At 44.0% G+C, this 27,481-nt stretch overlaps 2 protein-coding genes across 14 annotated transcripts in view; one reads left to right on the forward strand and one right to left on the reverse strand.

Annotated features, from left to right (window-relative positions):
* ppp6r2b (protein phosphatase 6, regulatory subunit 2b) overlaps positions 1-8,519 on the reverse strand; it is a 28,552-nt gene extending 20,033 nt beyond the window's left edge. For 5 of the 13 annotated variants that reach the window (XR_016488376.1, XR_016488375.1, XM_090208143.1 and 2 more), the window contains exons 1-16: positions 8,452-8,519; positions 8,024-8,095; positions 7,428-7,561; positions 7,010-7,145; positions 6,819-6,917; positions 6,557-6,743; positions 5,481-5,618; positions 5,343-5,408; positions 5,149-5,261; positions 4,943-5,056; positions 4,688-4,808; positions 3,046-3,237; positions 2,626-2,967; positions 2,469-2,533; positions 546-661; positions 370-455 (exon numbers count right to left, since the gene is read on the reverse strand). Coding sequence is in view for 6 of the 13 variants with exons in the window: in XM_090208143.1 (XP_090064269.1) it covers positions 370-455; positions 546-661; positions 2,469-2,533; positions 2,626-2,967; positions 3,046-3,237; positions 4,688-4,808; positions 4,943-5,056; positions 5,149-5,261; positions 5,343-5,408; positions 5,481-5,618; positions 6,557-6,743; positions 6,819-6,917; positions 7,010-7,137 (1,767 nt within the window). In the remaining 7 variants the exon portion in view is untranslated. Of the gene's footprint in view, positions 1-369; positions 456-545; positions 662-2,468; positions 2,534-2,625; positions 2,968-3,045; positions 3,238-4,687; positions 4,809-4,942; positions 5,057-5,148; positions 5,262-5,342; positions 5,409-5,480; positions 5,619-6,556; positions 6,744-6,818; positions 6,918-7,009; positions 7,149-7,427; positions 7,562-8,023; positions 8,096-8,451 lie in introns of all 13 variants that reach the window. The other 8 variants (XR_005037930.2, XR_016488377.1, XM_036955838.2 and 5 more) reach the window with 3 other exon arrangements.
* Positions 8,520-8,560: 41 nt separating this feature from the next.
* Positions 8,561-22,423, forward strand: LOC110496459 (dnaJ homolog subfamily A member 2). The gene is made up of 9 exons (XM_021572387.3): positions 8,561-8,694; positions 9,540-9,599; positions 10,096-10,331; positions 10,422-10,502; positions 13,452-13,585; positions 13,682-13,878; positions 19,655-19,799; positions 20,659-20,786; positions 20,906-22,423. The coding sequence occupies exons 1-9, from the start codon at positions 8,617-8,619 to the stop codon at positions 21,092-21,094; spliced, it is 1,248 nt and encodes a 415-aa protein (XP_021428062.1). The 5' UTR covers positions 8,561-8,616; the 3' UTR covers positions 21,095-22,423.
* The last annotated feature ends 5,058 nt before the right edge of the window (positions 22,424-27,481 follow it).

The following is a 27,481-nucleotide window of genomic DNA, read 5'->3' on the forward strand; positions in this document are numbered from 1 at the left end:
ATGTCATATTTCAGTATTTTGCAAAAAAAAAAAAAAAAAAAAAACCTGTGTTAGCTTTGTCATTATGGAGTATTGTGCGTCGATTGATAAACTATTTAATACATTTTAGACTAAGGCTGTAACATAAAATGTAGAAAAAGTTACGCTACAGCCGTATACTAAAATGGATTAAGTTTGTTGTTGTTCCTCAATATATATATATATATTTTTTTTAATGACGAGACGCGCACTTAAATGGATAGTCGTTGTCTTATTGGCAAAGTCCCCCGCTTGTACCAATGCACACCCCCCCGGCTACCCTTGCCACCACTCCTGAAGAAAATGCTATGGGAATCACTGGTGTGCATTTGTGTGAGCAGGTATGTGTACCAGGTCTACAGTGTTCTTCCTGTTGGTCTCTGTCAGGGCCTGGTCTACAAAGCTCTCCCAGCGCCCCCTGCAATCCTTAGGCAGCTCTGCAACACAGACAGTAGAGAACTTCACACATATTTACTCTACAATAAGCTTGCTATGTCCGTAGGCCTAAGTAACACATACAGCCCTACCTGTAATAAGGCTGCTGATCTGGATGCGGACTGGTCCTTTCTCCATGTTACAGACTACAGTATTAGCGATTCTTGTCAGGTGACCCATGTAGCCTCTCCTCATACCCCCCTCTGCCCTGAGAACACACACGTTCATGAGAAAATGTAACATGCACAATTACATTTATAAACGTTAACAACCTACACTCGTGACAAACCAATCACAGATGACAAAACAAGAGCAAAAACAGCTGAACTGTTGAATCTGTTTAACTTTAACAGTTTGAGGGCTCTATTAACAAACCTAACGCAGTGGTAAATCTAAGCGCTGGCAGAGCTTAATAGGTTCAGGGTGTGCCAGAAATATTTGTTATATTTTCAGAGGGAAATATGAGCGCAATAGCTGGCAGTGGCATGAAATGGCTGGGTTTTGATGAATAAACAAGCTGTCGGTGTGATGAGGGCTTGGCCACTCACTGGCCAATCAACATGTTCCATGGCTTAATACTGAATGTGTTTTGTTTCAAGTTCTGTAGGTTACTGACAGTATTTGCATTGTCATCAACACCAATTCGTCTTGGAGTACAGAATATTCTCTTTCTGGTCCATTGTGGATTGATCCTACAGTTTTTAAATAGCATAGGCTACAGTAACAATTAGCAACAGAAATGTTTTGATTTTATTTTTTAATCCAGTGTTTGCTCAATAGCCTGTTTGGAGTGTTGCTGGTCAACGTTGCAATTCTCTTCAACGAGCCTAACCACGCCTACATGTCCTTACTCATTGCACTTCTCCTAAAATAAAAAAATACTAGGCTCCCATAAATTGTATGTGTGAGGCACATTCTCAATATAGCATAGGCATACTGTTGATATTGCATTATAGGACAGAATAATTGAATTAGGTCTAGAGGAGTGCGTCTTTGGTAACCAGATGAGGCACTCTTTGGAGATGGATACTTGAACAAGCAAAATTAACTCAGACGAACCATTTAAACACCTTTCATGGAAGGCTACTTTGCAATGCCAGGATAAAAAAACACAACGCATTGCTGTTCAACCAGCCTTAGTAGCGTCGGGTAAGGGCAGCCTATTGAGGGCGTGATATTAAACAAAAAAAGCAATCTGTTTATTAAAACACCAACATTATTTCTAAATCGGACGGGGTCAGAAGCGTTATATCATAAAATCGCTTCTCTCATTCCATGGCACCGTGTAAACACGTAAGCCTAAATGTCTTTATTCATAACATTCACACGACTACACAAAATACAATTGTATCATTGATATGGCATTATAGGAGGACTGAATAGTTTGGAGGAGCATGTCTTTGGTAATCGGATGAAGGGCGCTCTTTGAAAATGGAGATGGATAGCATGAGGGCAAAAACCTAAAATATTTCAAAGCACTCTCAGTAGACCATTTAGAAGCCTTCATCCATAGGCTACTTGGCTAATGGCCAGGATAAAAAGATGCACCTATGCAATGCTGTTAAACCAACTTTGATTGAGGGGAGGGTAGGCTATGCTTGGTTTTTAAATAAAATGAGGGGAAAGCAATCGTTTTTTTATGTTTGTAAATACGAGATTCACGGGCACATCCCTCTTCCATGGGCACTGTGCATTATGGCTGGTAAGGCTGCACTTCCACTCTCAACATCCATGTCATTATTAATTGCATTACCCTTAAGACATGCTTTTTGTGAGTCTTAAAACTTCCCATTAGCGCTGCATGAAGTTTTCACTTTTGCGCTTGTTTTTAATGACACACCTCAAATATTGCCACCCCTCCTCGCGCTAATGTTAGACAGGTAAATTGCCGAACCTGGCGTTAGGGCTGGAAAATGCCACCGCACCAGTATTTAGATTACAAAATTGCAAACTAATGTGCGTTTAACACTTGCGCCTCCTTAGGGCTCTATTTTCTCCGGCACTGAGTGTCTTACTGAGTCTTATCATTCTCCTCCCAGGCCTCCAATATCCTCTGAACCAGACGACAGTCCTGAAACAACTACAGATGGAGAGAGAGAAAGAAAGAGTGAGGGAGAGGGAGACCTTGAGAGAGAATATGTTAGAGAAACACAGGCAGACAGAGACACGTACATGGGTCACCAGTGGGTTATGTGTGGAGATGTCAGGAGGAACAGAGGGCAGTGGTGGTTTGGGGCCAGGCAAGGCATGGTTTTCCTGGGGCTCCTGCTGAAGCCTGGGTTTTTCCTGGGTCGGGAGGCTGCCCTGAGGATTCTCCTTCTGGGGAAACATGGGATTTTCCTGGGCCACAAAGCTGGCCTGGGGAATGTCCTCCAGGGGAACCAAGGGTCTTTCCTGGATAACCAGGCCAACCTGGGGCCTCTCCTCCTGAGCAGAGTGGCTGAGAATGGCTGCCACACACAGTTCCACTTGGAAGTGCAGGAAGTTGTTCCAGGTGTACTTAAAGAACAGGTCCTGCAACACACAACACAAACAGGTTAACAGATAAAATATGTATACAAACCAGGACATGGTGTGTGCGAGTATACTCACCAGTAGGAGGCTTATGGTCTGGAGTCTGCAGAGCTCCAGTGTGACGGTGTTGTTATAAATCGTGTCGTCAAAACAGGTGTAATAACTCATGTTAGTGGTCTGTAGCAGGGAGGCCATTAGTCTGGCCACATGGAGACGACAGTTACCCAGTGGCACCTCCAACACACCTAGACTGGTCAGCATGGGGGTCCGCTAGAAACACACGCACATAGACACAGGTGTAATTTAGTTTTATGGTGTGATGAATAGCTGACATTACAGCTCCAAGAATGTATAACACCGCAAGACTGGAAGGGTGACATAGAGAATACAGGATGTGTGTATGTTGAAGGTGTGCATGTGTGTGTAGGCTTGCACAGTATACTGAGGTACTTGGAAATAGCCACAGAATGGTTTTTCAATAGCGTCAACATTACAACTATTTATTTGAAGTTTTTCCAAAACATTTTTATATATACTTAAGTAAATACCTGCAGTCAACTTGTGCAATATGTTAAGAGATGAAGCAGATCTCGTTCCTCATTTCACCTGTCACATTACATTATGAAGCTTACCTTAGAACAGTTGAGCCATCTCCTGTTTGTTTGTAAATAGCACAACGGGAGAAAGCGGGAGCAGGTTGAGTCCAGCTGTGTATTGACAGGGGTCGCGTTTTATATTGAAAATTGTTTTGTTTTTTGCTTCAATAGAGTGATCAGGGACATGCAACTAAAGTTATCCATCACAGAAAATACATTAGTGCAACACATTCGGCAGAAAATAGCTTCATTTTCATCAGATGACAACAGAAGTGCTACTCTATTTGGCTGGCAGCCACATAAGTAAATGAGCTTACAATGAAAAAGCATGGTATTTTTTTTGCAAAAACAATGCATGGCTGCCATATTTCTAAAGTTTATTTATAGAAAGAATGTAGCCAGCTACATTTCCTAATGTTTTGTTTTAAGTTAATCTAGCATTTTACCTGAGAAAATTAAGCTGGCTACACAGAGAAAGGTACCGGTAAATGTAGCTACACATCAGTCAGAGCGCTGTCTGGTGATAGAATGCCGGTTCATTCGTGAACTCTCATCCGAGTGGAGAAGTACAACTGAAGCACAAAATGCGTTCGATCCCGAGCAGAAATTACAATAAGAAGCATTTTAGATCTGCGTCGAAAAAACGCAGCAAGATATTTCTGCGTTGTATCTTTTTTTCCTGCATGAAAAACACCCTATTTTACACTGCTGCTACAATGCATCTACGCATTGTCACTTTAACTATACACCCACATATTACCTCAATTAGCCTGACTAACCGGTGCCCCCGCACATCGACTTTGTCCCGGTACCACCTGTATAAAGATTCGCTACTGTTATTTTCACTGTCCATTTCCTTTTTTTTCTCCACTGATCGCTCGTTCACCATTACTTGTGCTAATTTTGTTAGCATTCTGGTAATAGACACCCGATGGGCTATTTAAAACGTTTTTTTGGTGCCCCCTTGTGTACTAATACCGTAAATCCCAGGATGAGAAAAGGACAATATGAAAATCTGGATACCGCCCAACCCTGTGTGTGTGTGTGTGTGTGTGTGTGTGTGTGTGTGTGTGTGTGTGTGTGTGTGTGTGTGTGTGTGTGTGTGTGTGTGTGCGCGCATTTACCCTGGGAGGATCCAGCAGTAGTTGGTGGTAGTGTTTGAGGTGGGGTTGGACAGCCTGCAGGATGCTGCTGACGACACACCTTTCATATCCCAGAACACACACATCCAGCACACCTTCCACTCTGGAACACACACACACCAAACACACAGTTAGGATTTGTGAAAATCTGTGAGTCAAAGAGGGGCTAGCCTATGACCAAATTCCTATACATCCTATTCGGTAGGCTTTATAGGAATGTGAGAATGGAACACCAACCCCGGCCTCCTGATCTCCAGTAAGGTGAGAAGGACTTGAGTTCCGTAGACGATGCAGCTCTCTGTGCTCTCTCCCACAAACATGTTGTCCAGCAGCTGACTCACACACTCCTGCCTGCAGGAACACAGGACAGAGGGAATTACAGGTAGGTAGGTAGGTAGGTAGGTAGGTAGGTGTGTGAGTGTGAGAGAGAGAAAGAGACTTACGACTCCAGCACGGCAAGCAGAGGGTCGGCCTCAGAGTTCTCTTGGAGCTGATTGGTCTGGTCTCTGCTCAAACGGATGATGTCACACACAGTCTGAGACGCATTTGACTGTCTCTGAAACACATTTGGCTACATTACTCCTCTGACAGCACTCTAGTCATCAGTAGATTGTGTGTGTGTGTGTGTGTGTCTCACATCCGTGTCTTTCCCAGGGTGAATGAGTTCTATGAGCCTCTGAGCCAGCCGCTCTTCATTCAACCACTGCAGAGGGAACACAAACACACCATTACATATTTAAGTCACACTGAGGGTGTGTGTGTGTGTGTGACATACATTGAGTGTGTCTTGTCGGAGAGGAGCAGGATCTACACAGCTGATGAGGCGTAGCAGGAGGTCCATCATGGCCGATGTGTTGATGTGTTTAAGAACCAGACCCAGGAAACCCTCCTTTCCCCGCAAGAAGGAGATCACCTACACAACCACAACACAACCACCTGTCACCCAGATCAACTGAAAATAATCTATATTGTTGAAATATAGGTTATAACCAATTTTATTAATCTACATTGGAGAGATGAAATCTCCTTGCTCTGCAGGAAACGGAACACAACAACCAGATTAGAACCATTAAAGGGATGCTTCAGGGTTTAGGCAATTAAGCCTTTTTCCCCCTACTTGCCGAGAGTCAGACAAACTCATGGATACCATTTTTATGTCTCCGCATGCAGTTTGAACAAAGTTGAATGTAGTATATTGTTAGCATAGTGCAATTGCTGGAAGTCTCCAGGAACAACTAGTTCCTCTCAAAAGCAGGGTAATAGACCTAACTACTCCAAAGCTGGGTGGTTGGTAATTTAGTCTTATAAGGCTATACAAGTCAATATTCTATAAATGTGTTTATTTGACTGATTATCATAAGTAACAAGATTATATCCAATTCCTCATCCTGCTCCGTTGTCACAGAGATCGCAATGCTGTATCTGTCCCATTATTGCGCCTGTGAGCGCATGGGTAGTGCCACAGACAGATACAAAATTGCAATCTCTATGTGACAAGGGGACAGAATGAGGAAGTGGATAGATCCTTGTTTCTTGTGATTATCAGAAAAATGTACGAATTTATTAAATATTGATTACTATGTATAGCTTTGTAAGAATATAAATGACCAACCACCCAGCTTTGGAGTAGTTAAGTCCATTTCCCTGCTTTTGAGAGGAGCTGGCTAGTAGTTTGTGGAGACTTCCAACAAAAGCACTAAGCTAACGATATACTACCTTCAAAATGCACACACAGACATAAAAATGGTATCCATGAGTTCATCTGACTCTGGGTAAGTAGGAAATAAGGCTTAATTGCCTAAACCCCGAAGTATCCCTTTAACTGTGTGTAAGATGTGTTTGTTACTGTACCTGTTCGGTCTTGCGTGTGATGAGGTTTCCAATGGTCTTGCTGAAGAAGGATGCGAGGAGGGGGTTGAGGGGAGGGGGCTGCTCCAGGAAGGAGTACAGGATGTCCAGAAGGGGCTTCTCTCCCCCCAGCTTATCATTTATCACCCCTACATCACTCGTCAGCAGCTCACATGCTATGTTAGGATGCCTGGAAGACACACGCACGCTCATTGAAGCATCCCAGTGACTGACTGGACGTACGTGCATGTGTGCATCGACTCACTTGAAGCGTTTGATCTCTTCCAGACCAGCAGGTGGCTCTGTGGTGATTAGGTGCAGCAGCTCTTGCATGCAGGTGTCCTGGGACAGGAAGACCAGCAGCCTGGGGCCCAGAGAGGAGCCAACAGACACTTGTTAGCATTGGAAATGCTAATGCTAATAAAAAGTGTGCAGGGGCTAATGTTAAAGGCTAACCTGCGGTTCTGGGCCTTGCACTCCTGCAGTAAGTCCTCCTCCTCCATGAGCTCAGTGAGCGTGACATCGCCCTTCTCAAGCAGGGCCTCCAGCTGGGACGACGTGTGCAGGTCAAACTTCCAGAACATGGCTGCTGCTGCTGGGAGGAGACACAGTGAATAGAAAACACCAACTTCACTGTGTATCATAGGTTTTGCAACTTTAATTTTTCTGTTTGGTCTTGTGTTTTATGAGGTTTCCTATTGTCTTGCTAACGAAGGATGCAAGGAGGGGGTATGATTTGGGGGGGGGGGGGGGTGACAGTCAGACACACACTCAGTTTACAGGGGAAGCACTTTAAACCTGAAGTGAACAGATAGTCTAGATGATATCTTTAAGTGAGCATAATGTGTCAGGTGTGAGTGTGTTTTCTTCTTACCTTAGTAAAATGTGTGTCCTAGGTCAGACCTCTTCAGTCATTTATTTCAAATATGCAGGTAGGAACGGTCATGAATCTGTATGGATGATTACACACACACTCCCTCAAACACAAGCCATCACTACCTCTGCAACCTGAAAGTGATAGAGAGAGATAACAGTAATTAGTGTCTTCCAGCACACACAGCTGACTCTCCTCATCTTTAGGATGCAGTGCTGCGTAGCAAGGTGGCTAGCTATCCATGACTGTCAAATGTCTGAGCATATATTAGCTAGCTAGTAGAATCCGGATGTTGTTGATAGCTTACGCGCTGCTAATTAACGTTAGACTGCGTATATAGCCAGGCTGATTATTGCAATCTTGCCATGTCACAGCTACGACTCTGGGAACTATCATCTCCACGATATCGTGGGGTTGAGAATTCTCAGCTAAACTACGACAAGCACCTACCTTGACTTTAGCTTCAGTGCGTCAGTGTTGTTAACCTGCTAGCTGAGCATTTTGTTTACGTTCCAAACCAGCCAACTGGTGATGCACGTCCAGGTTATTTAACAAAATATGTCAGTAATCTGTCGAGTGTTTTCTTGTCAACTCACCAGAAGCTGCCTGACCCTTCCAACTGTGTATAGGACAATCCCAGGTTCAGTAAATTAGTTGTCGCTTTTATCCTGGAGATTGGAGCAAGACAGAAAAGGATTCTCACATATTTTAAATCAAAATGGCGGACACTATTGCGGGAACGAGCAATCAAATCTACGCCGAGCATGTGTGGTTTATTGGTGTGCCAAAGATACTGCGCTTCTTGAATATTCTTGACAAGTCCCTCCAAAATGTGTAGCACCCTTAAAACATAGCACAGACTGCATGCCCCTAGTAAAAAATAACAGAAGAGATTATTAAAATGCTAACTAGGTGGCCCAGTCAGAAGGGTACTTCCAACATTGACCAGCCGGCGTTATTCAAAACTGCAACTAGCCTAGAGATAGGTTTATACAAATAAATATGAATATTTGTAGCTACATGCCTCCATAATCTCTGCTGCTCTCTGTAGCCTATCAGCTGACTGTCAGCACTGACCCATATTGACGCATTGCTTATGACGTTCCCACCCGGCTTGTTTATCTTCTCTCGTTTCCTTTCCTCGGCAGAAGGTATTTCTGTCTGTAGATGACTAACGTTAGCTAGCATTATGGCCAACGTTGTGGATACCAAGCTATACGACATCCTCGGAGTTTCACCCTCCGCCTCAGAAAACGACCTAAAGAAGGTAAGTGACTGGTGTTATGTAAATAAATAATACACAATCAGCGCCTACATGAAATTATATGACCGCAAAACAGGGTTGATGTGGCCTTACCAACACTATTCAGATGCTAAGCTAACCCAGCTAGTTAAACTATCGCTAGTTAACGTTAGCTAGCTAATCATGCGAGCTAGCAAGTGCATATTCTGGGGCAAATATCTAATGAAAAGTAAGTATTTCTCTGATTTGAAAATCGCGATTTAAGACAGCTAGTTAACTAGTTAGTTAACTACCTGTTGAGAATTTGGTTATATGTATTTTATAAATGAGAAACTAGGCCTTACCGTCCTTACGCATAGAAACGTAGCACAGGCAGCGGCCGATCGTTGCTAGGCAGTGCAGACTGCTGCGCGAAGTTAGCTGCAGGAGCTAGCTAACGTTAGCGAAAGATGCTGCGCTAGTTGGCGTGAGTAAAGCAAAGCTGACAGACTAAAACCATATAGAGGTACTAGGTATGTTATTTGCTAGTTATAGCCAGCTAGTACATAATGAGCTCGGGATATATCTCAATTGTCTGGTAATGTTGGCTAACTACATATATTATTGTTAGCTAATATGGTCTAAAGTTAGTTACTCTGTCGTCATGTTTTTGACAGATACTACAGATTGCTATTTTACTAGGGATTGTCATGAGGAGGATGATTATGTTAAGCATGCTAGCTAGCTAACGTTAGAATGTTTTCAGATTCACCAAGTGTTTCTCTTGCCGCAGCAGCAGGGTAAAGCTACGCAGTTAGAAAATGTTGGCCCTACAACAGCCCACTCCCAGACAGTGACTGATAATGTAGGTCTGTCTCTCTTGTGTTCAGGCATACCGCAAATTGGCCAAAGAGTTTCACCCTGATAAGAACCCAGATGCAGGGGACAAGGTAAGAGACGGGCAGTTACACAAATAACACAATCAAAACATGACACAGTACACACAAAACGATTCACAGCAGCACATAACACTGATCAAGCCACATCATGACTATCTGTGCATCTTGTGCAGTAACAGAGGCTGGTATCAATCGCTTTTGGTGTTACTCAAATGGCCTCCTCTCCATAGCAAGAGTGCACCAGCTAGTCTGTTGAGGCACCCTCTTTCCTGGTCTCCTTTGGTTCATCTGCAGCACTGCCCCAACCAGCATCTTCTTCTGCATCGCTATCATCTGACCTGTGTAACATCAGTGCAGATGAAGGAGAGGAAACCTAGACTATTGAGATAAGAGGATCTGTGAGACAACAATGTGATGATTGTTCGTGTGGATTTAAAGTTAACAGTATGAAAAATGTCACCTGATTATGTAGAATGTCTGTGGGAGGTAGTTATGATGGACAATGGCAGGTTCCTCCCTAATGATCCCCCCCCCCCATCTCTCCCAGTTTAAAGAGATAAGTTTTGCGTATGAGGTGCTGACCAATCCAGAAAAGAAGGAGCTTTATGACCGCTATGGAGAGCAGGGGCTGCGGGAGGGAGGTGGTGGAGGGGCTGGCATGGATGACATCTTCTCCCACATCTTTGGAGGGGGGCTGTTTGGCTTCATGGGGGGGCAGGGACGTGGAGGGGGAGGACGCAATGGAGGGCGCAGGAGAGGCGAGGACATGGTGCATCCCCTCAAGTGAGTGACAGTTATTCTCCCTTCACATCTATGGTCCTCATCCAGACATATTATTTGAGTTATTCCTTACCCTGCCTACCTGTCTAACAGAGTTTCACTGGAAGACCTCTACAATGGTAAAACAACCAAACTACAACTCAGCAAGAATGTCCTGTGTGCTTCCTGCAATGGGTGAGTCTACACACACACACACACACTTTAAAATAATATAATTTGCATGGAGATCAATGTTGGTAGTTGCTGAGCTACTACACTTTTTGAAATACACTGAACAAAAATATAAATGCAACCATTTCAAATATTTTACTGATTTACAGTTCATAAAAGGAAATCAGTCAATTGAATTCATTAGGACCTATCTATGGAGTTTACATGTCTTGGAATACAGATAGAGTATTTTTTATTTTACCTTTATTTAACTAGGCAAGTCAGTTGAGAGCAAATTTCTTATTTTCAATGATGTCCAGATTTTCAAACGACAGATTTGTACCTTGTCAGCTCGTCCTGGTAATCCTTCTAGCCCTGCGGCCTTATGAATGTTGACCTGTTTAAAGGTCTTACTCGCATCGGCTGCGGAGAGTGTGATCACATAGTCTCCCGGAACAGCTGGTGCTCTAATGCATGTTTCAGTGTTATTTGCCTCGAAGCGAGCATAGAAGTAGTTTAGCTCATCTGGTAGGCTCGTGTCACTTTGCAGCTCTCGGCTGTGCTTCCCTTTGTAGTCTAAGGGTTTGCAAGCCCTGCCACATCCTACGAGCGTCAGAACCGGTGTAGTACGATCCGACCTTAGTCCTGTATTGACGCTTTGCCTGTTTGTTGGTTCTTCGGGGGGCATAGCGGGATTTCTTCTAAGCTTCCGGGTTAGTGTCCCGCTCCTTGAAAGCGGCAACTCTACCCTTTAGCTCAGTGCCGATGCTGCCTGTAATCCATGGCTTCTGGTTGGTGGTATGTATGTACTGGTCACTGTGGGGACGACATCATTGATGCACTTATTGATGGAGCCAATGAGTGATGTGGTGTACACCTCAATGCCATTGGAAGGATCCCGGAACATATTCCAGTCTGTGCTAGCAAAACAGTCATGTAGCTTAGCATCTGCTTCATCTGTACACAATTCATCACAATGTGTTTCTTTGTAGGATATAACTTAAATAATTCATTTTTGTTCCTTCTTAGGCTTGTCTGGCTCCTGACCTATTTAGTGTTTTATATGCTGTTTTAATATGACATGTAGCCTATTTGAAGTTCGGAGCACTTACATTCACCTTTTTAATGTTTATTAAAATACTTTTCATTCAAATCATATGGTTTGGTTTCAATACTTAAAAAAGAAATGAAAGGTCCAGGTAGTCACAGAAATAGATGGGTGTTGGATAAATTGTGATTTTAATGAAGGGATTGGATTTGGAGCTGCAATATTTTTTATATTTTTTATTTTTTAGCTCGGAGCGTTTTTTGTCAGAGCAGTTGGAAAGGACGTGGGATTTCCATTTTCAATTCTGCTCACATACTCTGACAGATGTTGGTCACAGATACCAAGTGGGTTGGTAGGGGCGTGGATCAGAAAACCAGTCCGTATCTGGTGTGACCACCATTTGCCTCATTCAGCGCAACACATCTCTGTCGCATAGAGTTGATCAGGCTGTTGTTTGTGGCCTGTGGAACGTTGTCCCACTCCTCTTCAATGGTTGTGCGGATTTGATGGATATTGGCGGGAACTGGATACGCTGTCATACACGTCAATCTAGAGCATCCCAAACATGCTCAATGGGTGTGTCAGCAGGCCATGGAAGAACTGGGACATTTCCAGCTTCCAGGAATTGTGAGCAGATACTTGCGACATGGGGCCGTGCATTGTCATGCTGAAACATGAAGTGATGGTGGCGGGTGAATGGCATCACAATGGGCCTTAGGATTTTGTCACGATGTCTCTGTGCATTCAAAATGTAATCAATAAAAAAGGCAATTGTGTTCGTTGTCCGCAGCTTATGCTTGAACATATCATAACCCCACCATCAACATGAGGCACTCTGTTCACGACGCTGACATCAGCAAACCGCTCGCCCACATGACATTGTACACGCTGTGTGCCATTTGCATGGTACCAGTTGAAACCGGGATTGATCTGTGAAGAGCACACTTCTCCAGTGGCCATCGAAGGTGAGCATTTACCCATAGATGTTGGTTACGACGCCGAACTGCAATCGGGTCAAGACCCTGGTGAGGACGGTGAGCTTCCTTGAGACGGTTTCTGACAATTTGTGCAGAAATTATTTGGTTGTTCAAACCCTGTTTCATCAGATGTCTGGTTGGCTGGTCTCAGACAATCCCGCAGGTGAAGAAGCCGGTTGTGGACGTCCTGGGCTGACGTGGTTAAATGTGGTCTGCGGTTGTGAGGCCAGTTGGACGTACTGTCAAAGTATCTAAAATGACGTTGGTAGCTTATGGTAAATGAACATTAAATTATCTATCTGGCAACAGCTCTGGTGGATATTCCTGCAGTAGCATGCCAATTGCAAGCTCCATCAACTTGAGACATCTGTGGCATTGTGTTGTGTGACACAAATGCACATTTTTAGTGGTCTTTTATTGTACCCAGCACAAGGTGCATCTGTGTAATGATCAGGCTGTTTAATCAGCTTCTTGATATGCCACACCTGTCAGGATGGATTATCTTGGAAAAGGAGAAATGCTCACTAACAAGGATGTAAACACGTTTCTTCAAAAAATTTGAGAGAAGTAAGCTTTTTATGCATCTGGAAAGGTTTTGAAACATGGGACCAACACGTTGCGTTTTTATTTTTGTTCTGTATAAATATCTTTAGTGGACAGAGAGATGGATGCAGGACTAAACATTCATGATATAAAAATGTATAGTTTTTACCATATTTTGAAGCTGTATACCGTTTGTTTACTTTGTTTGTAAAACAAGGTTATATTTTGGGTTGTGATGGGATATGACAATTGAACAAAGTTAATTTATACGTTATATTATTTTAGAATCAATGGGTACAAGTCCAAAAATGAATGTAGGTGTGATTGCCCCTTTAACATGAGATATATATATATATATATTGTTTAATGTGATACTTGACTCTCCTCTCTCTGGTCTGTCTCCAGTGCCGGGGGTAAGGCGGGGGCGGTGCAGAAGTGCGTGGCCTGCAGAGGGAGAGGCATGAGGATCATGATCAGGCAGCTGGCTCCTGGCATGGTCCAACAGATGCAGTCAGTCTGCACAGACTGCAACGGAGAGGGTAGGACCACACACACACACACGTGGTCTGCAATAATGAATACACAATAAAAATATTTTTTTTGTTAGGAAACTAATCTGTTTGTGTTTTGTATAGGGGAGGTGATCAGTGAGAAGGACCGCTGTAAGAAGTGTGAGGGTCGTAAGGTGAACAAGGAGACCAAGCTGTTGGAGGTCCATGTTGATAAAGGCATGAGGCATGGCCAGAAAATAAGCTTCACTGGAGAGGCTGACCAAGCCCCAGGCACTGAGCCTGGAGACATCCTACTGGTCCTACAGGAGAAGGAGCATGAGGTAAAACGCACACACACTGTAGCAGAGAGTACTCAAAGATTTAAATAAACTGCTCAGGAAACTATTCAGTGTTCAGAAATTCTCAATCTAATTTTGTTGGTTGCAAACACATTTAGCAGATATTGCAGTTTCAGCTAAATGCTTATGTTTCTAGTTCCAACAGTGCAGTAACAATACGAAACAATACACACATCCCCCCAAAAAAAATATATACATCTCAGCAAAAAAAGAAACATCCTCTCACTGTCAACTGCATTTAACTGAACAAGTTCCACAGATGTATGACTAACAGAAATGTAATAATGTGTCCCTGAACAAAGGGAGGGTCAAAGTAACAGTCAGTATCTGGTGTGGCCACCAGCTGCATTAAGTACTGCAGTGTATCTCCTCATGGACTGCACCAGATTTGCCAGTTCTTGCTGTGAGATGTTACCCCACTCTTCCACCAAGGCACCTGCAAGTTTCTGGACATTTCTGTGGTAAATGGCCCTAGCCCTCACCCTCTGATCCAACAGGTCCCAGATGTGCTCAATGTGATTGAGATCAGGGCTCTTCGCTGGCTATGGCAGAACACTGACATTCCTGTCTTGCAGGAAATCACGCACAGAACGAGCAGTATGGCTGGTGGCATTGTCATGCTGGAGGGTCATGTCAGCATGAGCCTGCAGGAAGGGTACCACATGAGGGAGGAGGATGTCTTCCCTGTAATGCACAGTGTTGATTGCCTGCAATGACAACAAGCTCAGTCTGATGATGCTGCTACACACCGCCCCAGACCATGACGGACCCTCCACCTCGATCCCGCTCCAGAGTACAGGCCTCATTCCTTTGACGATAAACGCGAATCGGACCATCACCCCTGGTGAGACAAAACCGCGACTCGTCAGTGAAGAGCACTTTTTGCCAGTCCTGTCTAGTGACGGTGGGTTTGTGCCTATAGGCAATGTTGATGTCTGGTGAGGACCTGCCTTACAACTGGCCTAAAAGCCCTCAGTCCAGCCTCTCAGCCTATTGCGGACAGTCGGAGCATGGATGTAGGGATTGGGCGTTCCTTGTGTAACTCGGGCAGTTGTTGTTGCCATCCTGTACCTGTCCCGCAGGTGTGATGTTCAGATGTACCGATCCTGTGCAGGTGTTGTTACACGTTGTCTGCCACTGCGAGGACGGTCAGCTGTCCGTCCTGTAGCGCTGTCTTAGGCGTCTCACAGTACGAACATTGCAATTTATTGGCCTGGCTACATCTGCAGTCCTCATGCCTCCTTGCAGCATGTCTAAGGCACGTTCACGCAGATGAGTAGGGACCCTGTGCATCTTTCTTTTGGTGTTTTTCAGAGTCTGTAGAAAGGCCTCTTTTAGTGTCCTAAGTTTTCAGAACTGTGACCATAATTGCCTACCGTCTGTAAGCTGTTAGCGTCTTAACGACCATTCCACAGGTGCATGTTCATTAATTGTTTATGGTTCATTGAACAAGTATGGGAAACAGTATTTAAACCCTTTTACAATGAAAATCTGTGAAGTTATTTGGAATTTTACGAATTATCTTTGAAAGACAGGGTCCTGAAAAGGGGAAGTTTCTTTTTTTTCTGTGTGTGTGTGTGATACCTTCATGCATGCATATACAAATAATTCAAAAATCATGGGTGTTAATATGGAATTGGATCCCCCTTTGCTGCTATAACAGCCTCAACTCTTCTGGGAAGGCTTTCCACGAAACGTTGGAAAGTTGCTGCGGAGACTTGGTTCCATTCAGCCACAAGGGCATTAGTGAGGTCGGGCACTGATGTTGGGTGATTAGTCCTGGCGTTCTAATTCATCCCAAAGGAGTTTGATAGGGTTGTGGTCAGGGCTCTGCAGGCCAGTCAAGTTCTTCCACACCGATCTCGGCAAACCATTTCTGTATGGTTTGTATGTGTGATTTCCCTTCACTAGAACTACAGGGCCTAGCCTGAAGAATATAAAACAGGCCCAGACCATTATTCCTCCTACAACAAACTTTACAGTTGGCACTATGCATTCGGGAAGGTAGCGTTCTCCTGGTATCCGTCAGGAGTTTTGCCAGATGGTGAAGCGTGATTCATCACTCCAGAGAACACGTTTCCACTACTCCAGAGTCCAATGGTGGAAAACTTTACACCATTCCAGCCGGAGCTTGTCATTGCGCATGGTGATCTGACTTGTTGGAAAGGTGGCATCCTATGACGGTGCCACGTTGAAAGTCACTGAGCTGATTTTAGACCCCTATCAGCAACGCGTGTGGCTGAAATAGCCAAATATGACGCGGTGTCCACATACTTTTGGCCGTGTGTGTAATAATTTAAAAACTATATACACTGCTCAAAAAAATAAAGGGAACACTTAAACAACACAATGTAACTCCAAGTCAATCACACTTCTGTGAAATCAAACTGTCCACTTAGGAAGTAACACTGATTGACAATAAATTTCACATGCTGTTGTGCAAATGGAATAGACAACAGGTGGAAATTATAGGCAATTAGCAAGACACCCCCAATAAAGGAGTGGTTCTGTAGGTGGTAACCACAGACCACTTCTCAGTTCCCATGCTTCCTGGCTGATGTTTTGGTCACTTTTGAATGCTGGTGGTGCTTTCACTCTAGTGGTAGCATGAGACGGAGTCTACAACCCACACAAGTGGCTCAGGTAGTGCAGCTCATCCAGGATGGCACATCAATGCGAGCTGTGGCAAGAAGGTTTGCTGTTTCTGTCAGCGTAATGTCCAGAGCATGGAGGCGCTACCAGGAGACAGGCCAGTACATCAAGAGACGTGGAGGAGGCCGTAGGAGGGCAACAACCCAGCAGCAGGACCGCTACCTTCGCCTTTGTGCAAGGAGGAGCAGGAGGAGCACTGCCAGAGCTCTGCAAAATGACCTCCAGCAGGCCACAACTGTGCATGTGTCTGCTCAAATGGTCAGAAACAGACTCCATGAGGGTGGTATGAGGGCCCAACGTCCACAGGTGGGGGTTGTGCTTACAGCCCAACACCGTGCAGGACCTTTGGCATTTGCCAGAGAACACCAAGATTGGAAAATTCGCTACTGGCGCCTTGTGCTCTTCACAGATGAAAGCAGGTTCACGCTGAGCACGTGACAGACGTGACAGAGTCTGGAGACGACGTGGAGAACGTTCTGCTGCCTGCAACATCCTCCAGCATGACCGGTTTGGTGGTGGGTCAGTCATGGTGTGGGGTGGCATTTCTTTGGGGGGCCGCACAGCCCTCCATGTGCTCGCCAGAGGTATCGAGATGAGATCCTCAGACCCCTTGTGAGACCATATGCTGGTGCGGTTGGCCCTGGGTTCCTCCTAATGCAAGACAATGCTAGACCTCATGTGGCTGGAGTGTGTCAGCAGTTCTTGCAAGAGGAAGGCATTGATGCTATGGACTGGCCCGCCCGTTCCCCAGACCTGAATCCAATTGAGCACATCTGGGATATCATGTCTCGCTCCATCCACAGACTGTCCAGGAGTTGGCGGATGCTTTAGTCCAGGTCTGGGAGGAGATCCCTCAGGAGACCATCCGCCACCTCATCAGGAGCATGCCCAGGCGTTGTAGGGAGGTCATACAGGCACGTGGAGGCCACACACACTACTGAGCCTCATTTTGACTTGTTTGAAGGACATTACATCAAAGTTGGATCAGCCTGTAGTGTGGTTTTCCACTTTAATTTTGAGTGTGACTCCAAATCCAGACCTCCATGGGTTGATAAATTTGATTTCCATTGATAATTTTTGTGTGATTTTGTTGTCAGCACATTCAACTATGTAAAGAAAAAAGTATTTAATAAGAATATTTATAGGATGTGTTATTTTAGTGTTCCCTTTATTTTTTTGAGCAGTATATATATATATATATATTTATATTACAGTATCAGTCAAGTTTGGACACACCTACTCATTCAAGGGTGTTCTTTATTTTGTACTATTTTCTACATTGTTGATTTAATAGTGAAGACAAACTCTGAAATAACACATTAAGTCATGTAGTAACCCAAAAACTGTTAAACAAATCAAAATATATTTGCGATTGTTCAAAGTAGCCGCCCTTTGCCTTGACAGCTTTGTACACTCTTGGCATTATCTCAACCACATATGCTGAGCACTTGTTGGCTGCTTTTCCTTCACTTTGCGGTCCAACTCATCCCAAACCATCTGTTGGGTTGAGGTCGAATACATAGCCTGGAGGTGTGTTGGGTCATTGTCCTGTTGAAAAACAAATGATAGTCCCATTTAGGCAAAAACTAGATGGAATGGCATATCGCTACAGAATGCTGTTGTAGCCATGCTGGTTGTGTGCCTTGAATTCTAAATAAATCCCTGATGGTGTCACCAGCAAAGCACCATCACACCACCTCTTCCATGCTTCACGTGCTTCACGGTGGGAACCTCACATGCAGAGATCATCCGTTCACCTACTCTGTATCTCACAAAGACATGGCCGTTGGCTCCAAAAATCTCTAATCAGACCAAAGGACAGATTTCCACCATTCTAATGTTCATTGCTTGTGTTTCTTGACTCAAGCAAGTCTCACACAGTCTCCTCTGAACAGTTGATGTCTGTTACTTGAACTCTGAAACATTTATTTGGGCTGCAATTTCTGAGGCTGGTAATTCTAATGAACTTATCCTCTGCAGCAGAGGTAACTGCTGCGATCCTCATGAGGGAGCCAGTTTCATCATAGCGCTTGATGGCTTTTGCGACTGCACTTGAATAAACTTTCAAAGTTCTTAATTTTCCATATTGACTGACCTTCATGTCTTAAAGTAATGATGGACTGTTGTTTCTCTTTGCTTATTTGAGCTGTTCTTGCCATAATATGGACTTAGCCCTATTTGGTAAAAGGCCATCTTCTGTATACCTTGTCACAACACAACTGTCTCAAACGCATTAAGAAGGAAAGAAATTCCACATTAACTTTTAACAAGGCACACCTGTTAATTGAAATGCATTCCAGGTTGATACTCTTGATGCTGGTTGAGAGAATGCCAAGAGTGTGCTAAGCTGTCATCAAGGCAAAGGATGGCTACTTTGAAGAATCAGAAATATAAAATATATTTTGATTTGTTTAACAATTTGTGGGTTACCACAATGTTCCATATGTGTAATTGCATAGTTTGTGTTCACTATGATTCTACAATGTAGAAAATAGTAAAAATAAAGAAAATCCTTGGAATGAGTAGGTGTGCCCAAACTTTGTGTGTGTGTGTTTTGTACAAAAATATAAATGCAACATGTAAAAGGTTGGTTTCATGAGCTGAAATAAAAGATCCCAGAAATTGTCCATATTCACACTATTTTTCCTCTCAAATGTGGTGCCCAAATGCATTTACGTCCCTGTTAGTGAGCATTTCTCCTTTGCCAGGATAGTCTATCGACCTGACAGGTGTGGCATATCAAGAAGCTGATTAAACATCATGGTCGTAACACCTGTGCACCTTGTGCTGGGAACAATAGAAGGCACTCTAAAAATGTGCCGTGTTATCACCCAACACAATGCCACAGATGTCTCAAGTTGAGGGAGTGTGCAACTGGCGTGCTTACTGCCAGAGAATCAATGACTATGTACATCGGACAGCAGTCTAAGTTTGAGGGCAGAGTCTCGGTGGTACCCGGCCAGTGACAAAATGTTTTAGCTTCCTCTCTGAAGGTGGCCCTCAATTCCCATCTCCTGAGTTTGAGACAATCCTTAAACGCTCTTGCCGACCAGAGAGGTTGAGTCAAAGTACTGATAAAATATTAATTATTGAGTGTGTTCTGCAGGAGTTCCGTCGTGATGGCCATGACCTCCACATGACCCAGCGTATCGGCCTGGTGGAAGCTCTGTGTGGCTTTCAGTTGGCGGTCACACACCTCGATGGACGCCAGCTCGCTGTCAAATATCCCCCTGGCAAGGTCATAGACCCAGGTAAACACTCACCACTCCACAACACACACACACCGCTTCAAGTTTGGCCTAGTTTTTTGGCTTGGTCATTAAGAAATGCAGCAGCCATGACTGAAGCCAAACGAGAGATGTTTTGGGGGTGTGGTTTAATGTGGTTGTCTCTGTACAAACGCTTGCCACATCCGAACATACAGTCACTCGTTTGTACAGCACACAGTATTCACTCACGCTTATAACTTGAAACAGTCTAACCAGGTCTTGTGTCTTGAAGTCGCTTAGGCTTGCTAGTGCTAGCCAACTTCTTTCGCCAATTAGCTTCAGCTGGCTGGTGTGCGACCGTGGCAAAGTTGGTTTGACATCGGATAGCCTAACTCTGGGGCTAGTTAGTGACCGTCAATAAATAGCAAAATGGGACAATATTGTCATGGTGCACACCTTTTTAAATGCTTTTGATATTTCTACAATTTATAGATGGTTTGAGGTGTTTAAATAATTGAAATTGGGAGCTATTGACATTTTAAAATATTGTCCCATGTACACTGTAACTTACTTATGGTCCCTAACTTGCCCCATAGGGATGTCAAATAGAAATTGACCTTGGTCATTACGATCGGGTTGCATGTGCTTGTGCTGCCAGCTGTGGGCAGGATTGAAATAAGCCCAACCAAAGGAACACTTACGGTACCCTTCATTCCGTGACGTACCATTTTTTTGGGTGAATTACTTTATGATCATACTACTTTAGTACATTTTGACATGATAATTCTGACTCCTATCGATGCCAAATAGGACGTTTTCAAAACGAGAAGTTGCTTTTTAGGGGCAGTCGCTCTTTAACTTGATCTATTTTGCTTTCCCTGTATCATTACGTGTGTGTCAGGTTGTATCCGGGTGGTGAAGGGTGAGGGTATGCCTCAGTACAGGAACCCATTTGAGAAAGGCGATCTGTTCATCAAGTTTGATGTCCTCTTCCCTGACAACAACTGGATCAGCCCTGAGAAACTCACCGTGAGTACCCCTGAGAACCAAATAGCCCGCCTAAGGTGTCTGGTGCATCACACATTGTCTTAACCTTTTACTTTGTGTACGTAATTCACAGAATGTGTGTTTTACATGTGTGTGTTTAGGAGTTGGAGGACCTGCTGCCTGCGCGTGCAGATGGACCAGTCATCTCGTCGGAGGCAGAGGAGGTTGACCTCCAGGACTGTGAGGTCAGAGGTCAGGGGTCAGCGGGGGCCAGAAGGGAGGCCTACAATGATAGCTCTGATGAGGAGGGGGGGCCGCACGGCCCAGGGGTACAGTGTGCCCACCAGTAGACTGAATACACACCCCGACTACCCTCTCTCTCCAGTCTGTGTGCCCATCTGTTGTGAGGGAAGGGCACCTCCCTACTGCACCCTGCCCCAGGTCCCATCAGGACCCTCCATCCTCTTCATTCCACAATCAGAGTGTGTGGGTGTGGTCAGCAGGCTATGCTGGATGTGTGGTGGCCATTTGACATCCTAGGATTTTAGGCTCTACAGCTGTCTTTGGAAACGTCATTTGCGAACCTTGTGTATAAAATGAAAATATTGTCTTTAAAAATACATTCATTTATCTTCTTCAGTGTCGTAGTCTAGTCTGTCACATCAGCGCATGCTGAAAATACATTTAACACAGGCCTACCATAGCCCCTGGCCTACACGGCAGCCTGCTGAGCCACACAGGAAGTGATTGCATCACATTCTGTAAGCTCAAACTCCTCTCATCACTGAGTTACCTGAGGACTTCCTGGCTCAGATTTATCTCCACCAATCACATAGCTTGAATCTTTAGGCTTATTTACCTTTCAGTCAGAAAAAAATGTTTCTTCTGCGTGAGGATTGTGTGCTTTTGCGCATCTGTGTGTGTGACCACAGAGCTTTTGTCTGAGTAGCATACTCTATTCCTCTTTCTAAACTCAGGCAAGGCTCTCTGAGGGTGTGTGTGTGAGATGCTGGCTTCTCTACTCATAGCAGTATGTATTCTGTGTGTAGTGGCAGTGTGAGTGATGACCTCATGTTTATGCTCAATTTAAGATAAAAACATCTGAATTTTTTGAACTTGACCCACCTTGACCATGTCACCTTTTAACCCTCGACCCCAAACCTCTGTATTATACACAACTCTCCATGCCAGTAGAACTGTCACATGCCATCTCCAACGTCCATTCCCTTAGCTCTGTAAATACCAGCCACAATCCCATCCCCTGTGCACAGTTGCATCTCAGTACTCTTCAGCTGCCTCCTCCCTTCCAATCCAAATTCCTGTCCTTCATCTGCACTAATGGGACAAAACAGCAGGGTCATGTTTAGTTGGCACAAATTAGATTTTTTTTTGATCACAACCTAAAAAAACACTAATTTCCAGTTTCAAAATATTTAGCTAGTCTGCCCTATTTCCTTTTCCTGTCCAGTTCTGTGAGATCAGTGCAGATGGAGAGGATAGGAGGCTGCTTTAGACTGTAGAGATGTAGTCATGTGACTGTCACTGTAAATATGAAATGGGCCACTGAAGGGACACACTTCAGACCAACAGACAGGCTTTATTTAGTAAGTGATATTATTGTTGATGCTCATGTTTGTCAGGATGACAATTGAACTGTATAATAAACTCTGTCACCATCAGCTCTCTGCCTCTGTTCTTCCACTTACCAGCATGCTACAGTATTTAAGCTGATGACAGAGTTTAATAAAAAAAAAGTATAGCTCTTTGAAGTCCACTGTATTTAATTAAAGGAAAGCTGAATCTTATGCAAAATCATTACTGAACTGCAGCCAGGCAAGTGAATGGGGTGGATAGTAGTATAGCAATTGACAGATTGAGGGGGAACAGCCAGAGCAAGACTTACCGATCAGAATTCTAGTGACCTAGATGTGTAGTAATGGCATCGCTATATGGGTAGTGATAGTATATTAGTTAGTGTTGGTGGCTAGCCTGAGTGAGTCAGCAGTGTCAACTGTCTGCGCTGTGGAGTTCCACTGGACCCAGCAGCTCCTTATAGCCTGCTGTATTCCTGGGAGGAGGGAGAATAAAGAATGAGCAAGAGGTGGAAATTGACACCAGTCTTGTTACCTGTATCTCTTACATATTACTTGTGTGTGTTAACTGTCTCATTTAGACTGCATGACATAGGAGTGTTCCCTCTTCAGCTGTTCCAGTTTCTGTCTGATCTTCGTATCCTTCTGAGAGAGACACATACAGCCCAGAATTATACACCAACCTCCAATGCCTAACAAAAGGGTATATTAGATGTGGTAGGTTATGTGTGTGTGTGTGTTACATGGGGCAGGTTGTGTGTGCGGTGTCTATCAGTCTCAGGCCCATTAGGTCCTCATGGGAATTCCTGTTCTGGATTATTGACAGCCGCTCCTGGACCTGACACAGGAAGTATCTTTTTATAACTAAGCTGCTCTCTTTTTTTTCCCCTTGTCGTGCCTCTCTTCCTAAAAAACACAAGAGTATGTCTCTCTCCCACCCTCAGTGGTTGTCCCCCCCCTCTGTCTCACTCTCAGTACCCCCCACTCCCCCTTTGTCTCACTCTCAGTAATATAAATAGTGTTCTCCTATTTTATACATGTACAAGTGTGTATATATATGTGTGAATTGGAAAAGGGCACAGACTTTTCACCCTTTCGGATTGGGGATTCGAACTAGTGACCTTTCAGGTACTGTCCCATACTCTAACAGCTAGGCTACCAGCCGCCCAAGTAGTCTCTCTGTCTCTCTTTTGTTTCCTCTGCAGGTCCAACCGGCTGCGCATCGTTCTCTCTCTCCATTGCAGAGAACGGCTCCAATGTCCTCTCCATCACACTCCGCATTGTTCTGTCTCCCTCTAGAGTAGCATGTGTGGTTTGAAGTCATCAGTGTGTTCCTCATTGAAAGGAGGACTGCCCTGCCCACTCAGCCTCCTGCTGGGCTATGCTCCATGTTGGAGTCTCCTCAGTATGTGTGACAAGTGTCTTTTAAAAATATATATTTTACCTTTATTTAACTAGGCAACTCAGTTAAGAACATATTCTTATTTTCAATGACGGCCTAGGAACAGTGGGTTAACTGCCTGTTCAGGGGCAGAACGACAGATTTGTACCTTGTTAGCTCGGGGATTTGAATTTGCAACCTTCCGTTTACTAATCCAACGCTCTAACCACTAGGCTACCCTGGTATTTTCTGATTGCTCCATCACTAGCTCCTTCTGCAACACACAGAGGCTGCGTTTCAAATCATAAAAGACACCTTATGCCTTTGGGGGAATCGTCCAAACGATTAGCCAAGCAAAGGAAGTTCGCAACGTAAGCCCCCAGCTCTTGTTTTTGATCGAGATTGCGAGTGTACAATTACGCCCTATAATTCAATTCGCGATGATTGTACATCCGCTAAGAAAAGTCAGCCAAAACTTAAAACCTCAACGTCAATATGGAGAAGTTAACATACACAACGTGTAAGTAAAAACAAATGTAAATAAGTTAGAAATGGTGCTGCTAATCCACATGGTGGCACAAACACGTCTCGTAAAAGTATGGATGTTTTTGTTTGGTTAGCTTTTGGAAATTGTATAAATAAAACATTTTCCTTCTTCAGAAGTTCCAGCTAGACAGGCAGTTTGTTAGCTAATTAATTTGCTAGCTATTATATGGTAGGTGTATATACTAATTGTATTGTTAATACAAGTAGACATGCAATCATAATGACTGACTGTAGCGCATATAAAGCACCCACAAGCTACAGGTGGCTGAAAACAATCTTAGTGGGTTGAACGAGGGATGAATTTCAGGGTAAGTGCGGTCCATTTAAAATTACTTCCTCCCTCGCCCCTTGCCCTGCAAGTGTAAACTCGTCAGAAGTGTCCACTTAATTTGAGGGCTGAGGGGAGAGGGTGTCTTTTAAGTGTTTGGAATGCAGCCAGAGTTATCACACAGTTACAGTATTATCAGACAAAACCTTAAGAGAGCCAGACATAGTAGACGCCCTGGCCAGTGGTGGGGCGCTGGTCAACCTCCGAGCTGGACTGGAACAGAGACAAGTCCAAAACCTCCACCTGGTCTCTCTCTGACTGTGTCCTCACACTGTCTGTCTCCAGCTGTGTCGTTGCAGTGTGTGTCACAGTGACCACTCTCATCCTGCACACTGACTTCCTGTTCATTTGCTGCAGTAGACATGACGTACAGAACCACAACACACACACAAAGAATACAGAGTTCAGATCTGTGTGATTTTAGTGTTTCGGAGCCTAGATCTACAGTGGGGCAAAAAAGTATTTAGTCAGCCACCAATTGTGTAAGTTCTCCCACTTAAAAAGATGAGAGTCCTGTAATTTTCATCATAGGTACACTTCAACTATGACAGACAAAATGTGAGAAAAAAAATCCAGAAAATCACATTGTAGGATTTTTTATGAATTGATTCACAAATTACGGTGGAAAATAAGTATTTGGTCACCTACAAACAAGCAAGATTTCTGGCTCTCACAGACCTGTAACTTCTTCTTTAAGAGGCTCCTCTAACCTCCACTCGTTACCTGTATTAATGGCACCTGTTTGAACTTGTTATCAGTATAAAAGACACCTGTCCATAACCTCAAACAGTCACACTCCAAACTCCACTATGGCCAAGACCAAAGAGCTGTCAAAGGACACCAGAAACAAAATTGTAGACCTGCACCAGGCTGGGAAGACTGAATCTGCAATAGGTAAGCAGCTTGGTTTGAAGAAATCAACTGTGGGAGCAATTATTAGGAAATGGAAGACATACAAGACCACTGACAATCTCCCTCGATCTGGGGCTCCACGCAAGATCTCACCCCGTGGGGTCAAAATGATCACAAGAACGGTGAGCAAAAATCCCAGAACCACACGGGTGGACCTAGTGAATGACCTGCAGAGAGCTGGGACCAAAGTAACAAAGCCTACCATCAGTAACACACTACGCCGCCAGGGACTCAAATCCTGCAGTGCCAGACGTGTCCCCCTGCTTAAGCCAGTACATGTCCATGCTAGAGAGCATTTGGCCTGGAAACAAGGCAGATACAGTGCCTTGCGAAAGTATTCGGCCCCCTTGAACTTTGCGACCTTTTGCCACATTTCAGGCTTCAAACATAAAGATATAGAACTGTATTTTTTTGTGAAGAATCAACAACAAGTGGGACACAATCATGAAGTGGAACGACACTTATTGGATATTTCAAACTTTTTTAACAAATCAAAAACTGAAAAATTGGGCGTGCAAAATTATTCAACCCATTACTTTCAGTGCAGCAAACTCTCTCCAGAAGTTCAGTGAGGATCTCTGAATGATCCAATGTTGACCTAAATGACTAATGATGATAAATACAATCCACCTGTGTGTAATCAAGTCTCCGTATAAATGCACCTGCACTGTGATAGTCTCAGAGGTCCGTTAAAAGCGCAGAGAGCATCATGAAGAACAAGGAACACACCAGGCAGGTCCGAGATACTGTTGTGAAGAAGTTTAAAGCCGGATTTGGATACAAAAAGATTTCCCAAGCTTTAAACATCCCAAGGAGCACTGTGCAAGCGATAATATTGAAATGGAAGGAGTATCAGACCACTGCAAATCTACCAAAACCTGGCCATCCCTCTAAACTTTCAGCTCATACAAGGAGAAGACTGATCAGAGATGCAGCCAAGAGGCCCATGATCACTCTGGATGAACTGCAGAGATCTACAGCTGAGGTGGGAGACTCTGTCCATAGGACAACAATCAGTCGTATATTGCACAAATCTGGCCTTTATGGAAGAGTGGCAAGAAGAAAGATATCCATAAAAAGTGCCGTTTAAAGTTTACCACAAGCCACCTGGGAGACACACCAAACATGTGGAAGAAGGTGCTCTGGTCAGATGAAACCAAAATGGAACTTTTTGGCAACAATGCAAGACGTTATGTTTGGCGTAAAAGCAACACAGCTCATCACCCTGAACACACCATCCCCACTGTCAAACATGGTGGTGGCAGCATCATGGTTTGGGCCTGCTTTTCTTCAACAGGGACAGGGAAGATGGTTAACATTGATGGGAAGATGGATGGAGCCAAATACAGGACCATTCTGGAAGAAAACCTGATGGAGTCTGCAAAAGACTTGAGACTGGGACGGAGATTTGTCTTCCAACAAGACAATGATCCAAAACATAAAGCAAAATCTACAATGGAATGGTTTAAAAATAAACATATCCGGGTGTTAGAATGGCCAAGTCAAAGTCCAGACCTGAATCCAATCGAGAATCTGTGGAAAGAACTGAAAACTGCTGTTCACAAATGCTCTCCATCCAACCTCACTGAGCTCGAGCTGTTTTGCAAGGAGGAATGGGAAAAAATGTCAGTCTCTCGATGTGCAAAACTGATAGAGACATACCCCAAGCGACTTACAGCTGTAATCGCAGCAAAAGGTGGCGCTACAAAGTATTAACTTAAGGGGGCTGAATAATTTTGCACGCCCAATTTTTCAGTTTTTGATTTGTTAAAAAAAGTTTGAAATATCCAATAAATGTAGTTCCACTTCATGATTGTGTCCCACTTGTTGTTGATTCTTCACAAAAAAATACAGTTTTATATCTTTATGTTTGAAGCCTGAAATGTGGCAAAAGGTCGCAAAGTTCAAGGGGGCCGAATACTTTCGCAAGGCACTGTATATGAAATTGACACAGTAAAGTCAGAGACTTATTCCCATT

This window comes from Oncorhynchus mykiss, chromosome 2 (genome assembly GCF_057628025.1).
Source record: "Oncorhynchus mykiss isolate SJ-2025 chromosome 2, ASM5762802v1, whole genome shotgun sequence".
Classification (NCBI taxonomy): Eukaryota; Metazoa; Chordata; class Actinopteri; order Salmoniformes; family Salmonidae; genus Oncorhynchus; species Oncorhynchus mykiss.